Source organism: Lepidothrix coronata, unplaced genomic scaffold (assembly GCF_001604755.1).
Source record: "Lepidothrix coronata isolate B3197 unplaced genomic scaffold, Lepidothrix_coronata-1.0 Scaffold48, whole genome shotgun sequence".
Taxonomy (NCBI): Eukaryota; Metazoa; Chordata; class Aves; order Passeriformes; family Pipridae; genus Lepidothrix; species Lepidothrix coronata.
The window spans coordinates 3850869-3859254 of record NW_016690228.1 but is presented as its reverse complement, the minus strand read 5'-3'; the positions used below and the strand labels follow the sequence as shown (position 1 = coordinate 3859254).

The 8386-nt window shown below is 44.7% G+C and overlaps 1 protein-coding gene across 5 annotated transcripts in view; it reads left to right on the top strand.

Moving 5' to 3' along the window:
- The first annotated feature begins 6772 nt into the window (after positions 1-6772).
- The window catches only part of DHRS12 (dehydrogenase/reductase 12), a 38239-nt gene continuing 36625 nt past the window's right edge, over positions 6773-8386 (top strand). For 2 of the 5 annotated variants that reach the window (XM_017815023.1, XM_017815025.1), the window contains exons 1-2: positions 6773-6959; positions 7608-7741. In XM_017815023.1, the coding sequence (XP_017670512.1) occupies positions 6904-6959; positions 7608-7741 (190 nt within the window). In that variant the 5' untranslated portion in view covers positions 6773-6903. Of the gene's footprint in view, positions 6960-7295; positions 7357-7607; positions 7742-8386 lie in introns of those variants that run through there. The other 3 variants (XM_017815024.1, XM_017815021.1, XM_017815022.1) reach the window with 2 other exon arrangements.

Below are 8386 nucleotides of genomic sequence, written 5' to 3'. Positions count from 1 at the left end.
GGCCAACATACATGAAAGTTTTCTTTTAACAAGGTCCTCTTGATGTCCAGATGAGTTAGGTAACTGCATATTGAAGGGAGTACAAGAAAGATGAAGAGGGACTTTTTACAAGACAGGACAAGTGACAGGACAAGGGGGAAAGAGAGTAGGTTTAGATTAGCTATTAGGAAGAAATTCTTTACTGTGAGGGTGGTGAGGCATGGAACAGGTTGCCCAGAGAAGTTGTGGATGCCCCCATCCCTGGAAGTGTTTAAGGATAAGTTGGATGGAGCTCTGAGCAACCTGGTCTAATGAAAGGTGACCCCGTCCACAACAAGGGGGTTGGAACTATATTATCTCTAAGGTCCTTTCCAACCCAGGCATTCTACGATTCTATGATATCCTGTGGATTTGATTCTCAGTCCTTTGGAAAAAAAAAAACAAACCAAACAAACCTTTCAGTACCAATATAAAATGAATACACAGGGTGCAAACAGTGGAGGAAAAAAACCCACTATGCACACTTATTCACAAGTTGTTGTAGAAAACACCTTTTTATTATCATTGCTTACTTTTGCTTTTTGTATCACTATTCTACTTCTGCATGGATTTTACAATACTAGTTCATCAATATAATTTATCAGAATATATCAGAAAATGAGTTGCTTCGGTATTTTTACTGGACTTAAAAAAAAAATAAAAATTGTCCTGTACAACAGGTGAAATAAGACTTTTACTAAACAAGTGTGGTGCTTTTTTACATGTGAGGGTTTAGCTCCACAGCTTTGCATGGGTAAGTTTCACACATCATTGCGGGTTCTGTTATAACAGTATGTGGACTGCTTGGAGACACAAAATTTCAGTCTATTCCTTTTGTATTTGAACACAACATACAACAACCATGTCAGCCGAGGTGTGATTGTTACCCTGCTTTTCAGTACCTCTCGGAGGATACATACTATTAGATAACATCTGCAATTTGGTAACAGTTGCTATAGAATAATCAATGCTAATAAGAAGCAAGATTTGCAGAAGAATAAGAAATAAAAGAATGGAGTGTAGCAGAAGTCACCTGAGTCAATAAGCCCATGAACATTCCTGTCCAACAGCTGGTAGTAAGAGCAGTAAGTTCTAGTAGAAGAGTATAAAGGAAAAAAACAGGTAGCTGAAGAAAATCACTTTCACAGCCTAGCAACAAACACATGCATTCAAGTAGGTTGCCTACTGTAACGACAAAGAATTTTTCAGTCATGGGAATAATAAAATTATATTTTACTGACTAAAAAAATTATTTTCTAGGACGCATATCAACTATAAAGCTCGTATTATTTTTAGAAAAATTACATACTTAAGCACACATAAACTATTTGATACACTGGAGATTAATAAGGTTGGCAGCAGGTTTAGTTGTTTTTCCCAGCCAACTCTTTTTCACTTTGGGAGGACACTCAGCAGCCCTTCTCCTTGCCAGGACATATCTGACCCTGGGAAGCCCTACAGGCTCTCAGAGACCAGGGCATTAAGCAAACCTAGACTTCTGATAAGACACAGTATGAGATTCCTTTTACTGGCCCCTGAGCTAAAAGGAGTGATTAAGCTGATGACATACTCCCACATTTGTTTCTCGGTAACAAAAGACTATTTGGTCTGGGGAAAGCCCAGCTCTTCACTGGAAACAACACTTGATGACAGCAGCTGGCAGTCTTGGTGATGACTGGGGTACATAACAAAGCAAGCACCCTACTGTACACAAAAACACCAAACAGGCCAGAACTTAACCCCTCCCTGCATTCCGGACGAGCAGCTTTTGCTTCTCTCACCCTGCTACTACCATAAGCACGTCAGACATGCCCCTGAGACCTCAGGGCATGAATGTTCCTCTTCAAGCACTCACCAAACTCTGCTTCATCCAAGTAATGGGATAAGTGTCGACTGCCTCTCCACAAATTGCCAACTGCTCTTAATTGCTGGTACACTGACTGGGGCAGTGCTAGTTTCTAAAGCAGGAGTTCTCAAGTGTTTTGCCTCCAGAGCTGAGGCCAGCATGGCAAAAGCACGGTTGGCAGTGGCTCCCACAGCAACAGTGGCTTGCACACAGTTGCCACTTCTTTGGAAGCCTGGCCCCAATTCTAGATGCTGAACTTTTCTGCAAATCTGGGCCTTAAATCCTGTGCCTGTTCCCACTGCAGTCAGTGGCGACCGAATCAGTTCTGATTGATTTAATGGGGGCAGGCACAGAGACTTAATTAGAAAATTAGTAGCTGCAAGGAAAGGAGAGAATGCACAACAGCCTGCCAGATCTCTGGCATGAAGCAAGCAAAGGAGCCAGTTGTTCTCAGACTGAGATTTTAGCCTCTCAACAAAAATCCTCAAAAAAAAAAAAAGGGAGGATAACAAAAGAGATTGGCTAAATGGCCTTGAAGCTGCTTTAAACATCTTGTATAATATATAATTGTTTTTCAGCTCTCGAGTACTCTGTCTACCTTTTAGATCTGTCCCCTGGGAAGAAAATATGAAACATTCTGAAACACACAGCCCTTGAAAGCAATCGGCATTTTCAACTTTTCTTTTGTGTTGGAGATAATTAACACTTTGCTTAAAACTCCTTGCTCTTTGACAGGTACAAAGATGAATCAAGTCCAAAGTGTATTCTTCATATTAGTCCAGCTGAATGCCAGAGAGCTATTTTTCACCAGCTCTTGTTTTAAGAAAATACTGAGATTCTCAATTCATTACTGCATGGAAAGTCCTCACATCTGGAAGCTCACAGCCACAATACTCCAGAATTTTTGCTTTGAGGATTACCTGAATTCATGCAGGGCCTGCCTAACAGGCTTGGGGGCTGTTTCTGCACTGGTAAATGTCTAGTGGTTAGGGTGCAGCACTTTCACCTCTGCGACCCGGGTTCGATTCCCAGCCCCCGGGCAGATGGAGCTCATCAGCCCTGTAAGGCAATCCATCTAAGAGAAGGTCACTCTAAACAAACCTACGTCCTGGGGACCTCACTGCCACTGTCCAAGCTTGCTCGGCCCCGGCAGATGAACCTCAGGATTAAAGGGTGGGCTCAGTTCAGCGCACGCTGTGTCTCACCTAAAAAATCCACTGCGCAGGCTCGAAGGGTTAATGACCTTTCCCAAATCTTCGCTTGCGAAGACTGGCCATACTGTTTCAAATGCATCTAACAGAATGCAGGATCACCAGTGCCAAGCTGTGCAGTGTGAATCCTGGTGCAGCCTCATCCACAGATCTTGAGAACAAATTATCCCTTGAGCAAACTATTATCCTGATGATATTTGAGCTTGTTTTAGACAGAAGTATTTAATAGCTATTGGGAGCCTCGGCATCAACAATAATTTGCCTAGTATGGGCAATAAGAGGATCAGGACCTGGGGAGTATTTGATAGTGCAGATATACCTGAAGTGTTGCAGTCCTTAAGGGAAGGAGTTAACTTAGTATGTTTTATCAAGGCTAAGCACTGCATTGTGTTTATTATCCAGGGTGAAGCCGTTTTGTTCTTTGCTCAAATGAGGGAAATGTCAGGAGCTCCAGAGACTCATGGCTCTCTTGATCCCCCCACTTCTAGTGGGAGAGCCAGATTACACATATATATCAGTAGCTGGCTGTGACAGCTATCTGAGATGTTGTCTGCCAATCCATGAGAAAAATTCTTTGTTTAAAAAAATCCTTCATGTTCAGAGCAGCGTCCTATCAGAAGTTATTGCTAAGCTAGTAGCACTCAAGAAACCAGAAGATGTAACTTCCTCACTTTTCAAAGCTCCAAGATGTATTCTAATTCAGCTAACTAGATGCATCAACCTAGAATTAAGTGCCAAAAGCAACATATGCAGCCAAACTTCTGATGTGGGCAGAAATTTCCTTGTGAGAATACTGTGATGCAGGCCCTTCATTAGCACCACCCAACTCTTGGCAAAGGTACATCTTGCCTTTCTCCTGCACATGACCCCATATTGCCTCATCACCATGATAGCTGGGTTAGGAGAGAGCACTAACACAATCTGTACAGTCTCCTGCCTCTGGAACAACAATACAAAAGCACAACACCACAGGGGGTGAAGTGAGGTAGCAGACACATCTAGGTATTAGGACAGCGTGCAACAGGTCCCTTCTGATGTGAAAACTGGAAAATCTTGGAGGTCTTTTCCAACCTTAATGATGGATTCTATGAAGCTGTTCAGATAGAGTGTTGTGACAGTTCCTTTCTGGGTGCAAGCTTAGGCCCTCAGTAAAGAAAAAGCAAGTGTTTCTAAGTAGAAATCTCTAAGTTGAATGTGCTCAGGAATTGTTGCATGCTGGCAAGGGCATAGTTTCTGAGCATTTACAAAATCTCCTTAAAATGGCATTTGTTAGAAGGGTATGGGTAGCATTACAGTATTTATAGAATATCCTCTGAGAAAATTCTGTGTGTACCAGGATGACTCCGGTACTCAACTCTACATTAAAACATCTTCTCTAATGTTAATACAAGAAATATGCTGTAATTGCCCATTACTACTTAATCCCAAAATATTATGAGCTGCTCCCATTGTCTGGCTGCCATAATCTATTTTTTGACTCATGGACAGCTTCTGTCATGCATACTCACGTTAGTTAGTACCTCAGGGCTGCATCATCCAGCATCTTGCTGATCACAGTCCAAATGGTTTAGCGTGCAAGGAATTGGCTGTATCTGCATACACTTCATTTACTTTCAGAGATCAGCAGACTGCAGGGATGCACTCCTTAATTTATGAGAATATAGGCTGAGACTACAAACAAAACACATCGAAGTCATCATCCCATTCTGCTTGTACTAGCCACAGTCTCAGTACTTAAGAAATAAATACAGAACCACAGAAATGACAAGGGAATAAAACACAACCTGGTTTATTGCATTTATTCACAGGAGCTTCCATTGTTTTGTTTGGGCTTTGCTAATGTTTTTCAAAATGAAACCATATTTCCTGTAAAAAATGCAGCTAATTCTGTGGCATAAGCAGCTGTGGAACATTATTATTCTCCTAACACCACACTGAGATGCAGAGAGGGTTATGAAGCCCAAGGTAAGACAGTCTCTAACTAGTATGAAAATGTGGAGCAGCACTGCAGTTTTCTGCCCGGATATTCATAACAGCAGGCATGCCCACATAATTCTCTGGATTTCCCCTGCTGAGCCAGGGTTTGAGGAAAGTAACCATGCAGACTTCTCTGGGCTGCGAGGGAAAGGGAGAAGCTGAAGGGCTTCCTGGGCATGGGACAGAAAGAAGGAAGGGGGGACATTACCTCAGCCTGCATGCAGGACTTGCACAAGCCTAACATCTGCTGTGTTCAGAGCGAGTGTGATTATCAGACATCATCATAGCTGTTTAGCCTGTACAGTTTTGGTTGCCAATTGCATGTTGTCAGTGATGATCACAAAACTATTTCCATATACTCACAGACATCACAGCACATGTCCATAGTTTAGGCTGCCACTCAATTTCCACTATATGAAATAACGTTCTGCCACTCACACTACTGCCAAGCTGTTCCTTTCTGCGCCCAAAGTCTCCATTTCAAGCAACAGAATCAGGATGAATTGTTTAGGAATACTTTAGTCACAAACTCCCAGGCATTTCCAAGAACAAGATCAGTTAAAACTGACTCAGGCTATTGGTTTTTTAATAGAGTCTTTCAGCTGTTTTAATAAGAACAAGCATTTTTAGATTTCATGCAAAAGCACAACATGTAGCTGGATGGTCTCTGCATGGAAGAAAACATCACTGTGAAAATGTATCTCTTTGCCCTCTGAAAACTCTTACTTCACACACAATACACAGTACAAGCAGACAGTGCGCAGTTCACCGAGTTCAAAACTGTAACTTGATAGTGGGAAGTGTCTTTTGTATGAGCCTAATACTCACACAATGTGCTGAGAAAGTGGAAGACTTTAGTATGAGGCCTTTGCCAGCACGAAGAGATTTAGAAAAAAAAGTATCAGACTATCATACAGGATCAAAAAAGAATATTCCCATTTCTCCCCTATCTCTGCTATTGAAACCAGGCAACTTAAGCTCTTGAAAACTTAGATAGGGTTCTCTGCATATGACCTCCCCATATCACGTAAAATACATGAATTTATCTAACTTGCACACTGAACTTTCTAAGTGCGTAGTCCTTTCATGTACTTAAAAGCATAATTATACCTATAATGACAATTTGCATATGGCTAACATGGGCTGTCCAGATGTACGACTCCAAGTGATTCTCTTGGGCTTCACAGCTCCAAAGCACATACCAGAGGAACTGAAAACACATTTTGAGTTTCACTTCCCCTACTGCAACAGCCATACGTGTACCCTTTCCTTACTGGTATACTTTGCTCCATTAGTAGGAGCTGGATATTTAACGGATTTGTTATGCAAAACGCTCCTTGGTGAAGCACAACATGGTTATGTTTCTGTGAGAGCATCCCTTTGACAGCTTTCCAGGGCAGAGGGTGCAGGCATAGATCCTGGAACTCTGGTCCCCATTCCCAAAACACAACACCCCGTTTGCAGTCCCGGATTAGCTGGCAGCAGCATCTGGCCCGACCAGGTGCCCTGGGAAACTCTCCATCCTTCCTCTGCCACCACCATCACCAGGCACAGCCATCTCCGGCGCGGCAGGGGCTCGCTGCGGCTGTCCTTGATGGCTAAAGAAGAGGAAAAACCAGAAAAGATAAGCAGAAACAACCCATAAACTGCTGCTGAGGGGGAACGTGGCACAGCTCCCCCCTACTGACAGACTCGTTGCCCGCCCTCGCACCCTCCATCAGTGCTGCCGGTCCGTGGCGGCGGGGACGGCCGGGCGGTGCCGCCCCTCGGCCCTTACCTAACGCGGGCAGGGCTGACCTTATGTAAGGGCAGGGGCGGGGCCGGCACCGCTGTGGTGGAGGCAGCAGCGCCATGTCCTGGTACCGCAACACCGTGTGGTTCGTGAAGGGGCTGCGGGAATACACGAGGTACGGGCGGCGGCCCCCGCGGGCGGGGAACGCGGCGTGGGGCTGGCGCAGCGCCCGGACCGGGCCGGGCCGTTCCTGCCTGCCCGCGGGAGTTCAACCAGCTCGAGTTTATTTTGTATTTTCAATCGACCGCTCCCCACCCCGCCAAGCCAAGCAGATTCCCGCCCCTCTCTGTGAGAGCTGCACGGCCCGCCCCGCCCTGGGGCTGGGGCCGGACCCCTTCCCCGCTGTGCAAGGCCGGGCTGGGTGGTTGTGGCGGGCGAACGCCACAAGGAGCTGCTGTCGTGGACGGGGTTGTAAAGCACTGGCACAGGCTGTCCAGGGAAGTGCTGGAGGCACCGCCCCTGGAAGTGTTCAAAGATCATGTGGCTACGCAACTTGAGGACATGGGTTGGTGGTGCTGGGGTTGATGGTTGGACTTGATGATCTTAATGGTCTTTTCCAACCTTGATGATTCTGTGGTACATCACTGTTTGCAGTGTCACTGGCACTGTTTGCGGCCTGTCCCACCAGTACAGAGAGTAACAGGGCAAGGGAGGGCATTCAGCTGAGCTGTGAGGGAAAAGTGCTTTTCAGCTCTCCCCTATGTTTTTTTTTTTCAGAAGGGCTCTCTTCTAGTTTCTTACGGGTGTGTCTTGCTTTATTCAGGGGCGGCTATGAATCTGCTTCCAAGCACTTCAATCCAGCTGATATGGAGGTGGATGTGGCTGGGAGATCCTTCCTGGTCACCGGTGCAAACAGTGGCATTGGCAAGGCCACAGCCAAGGAGATAGCGAGGAGAGGTGAGCTGGAATGCTGTGGAGCTCTGAGGAGTTGATGCAGATAACATGGAAGGAAGCAGGTTTGGCCTTCCAGCATAAACACACACAAATGCATGGGATGAGGGGTCATTTTACTGAGCTCTTAGCGTGGGTTACAGGTTTAAGCGCAATTGGTGCTGTGAAAACTGGCATAATGAAACCAAATGAGTGGAGAGGATCTGCACAGTGTTTTTTAAGTGCATGTTTACCAAAAACTATTTGTGTTATTGTGGCATCTAAGGATGTTGGTGATGGATCATGGTCTTTTTAAAGCTGATTCAGTACAAGTAGCAGCCTGGCTGAATTTGAACTATTTTGAAGAACTTGTGAATTTATCATATGATGAAAGAAAACAATTGGCTTTGCAAAGCTGAGATGAGAGAGTATAGAAGAAGCAATGTAGTTGTGCTTGCTCTTAATGATAATAGCTTGGAGTTTGGGCCTTTTGGCTGATTACATGCAATTATTTTTATCTGGCTCTCTGAATGCAAGGAGAGGGTATGAACTGGACCTAACTGCTGTTAAAGGATAAACGTAATCCCTTACAGAGTTGACAAAATAATTCTTGTTGTGCAAGAGTGATAGGAGTTTTGGCATGTAGAATAAAAAGGAGGAGCTTGTGCGTCT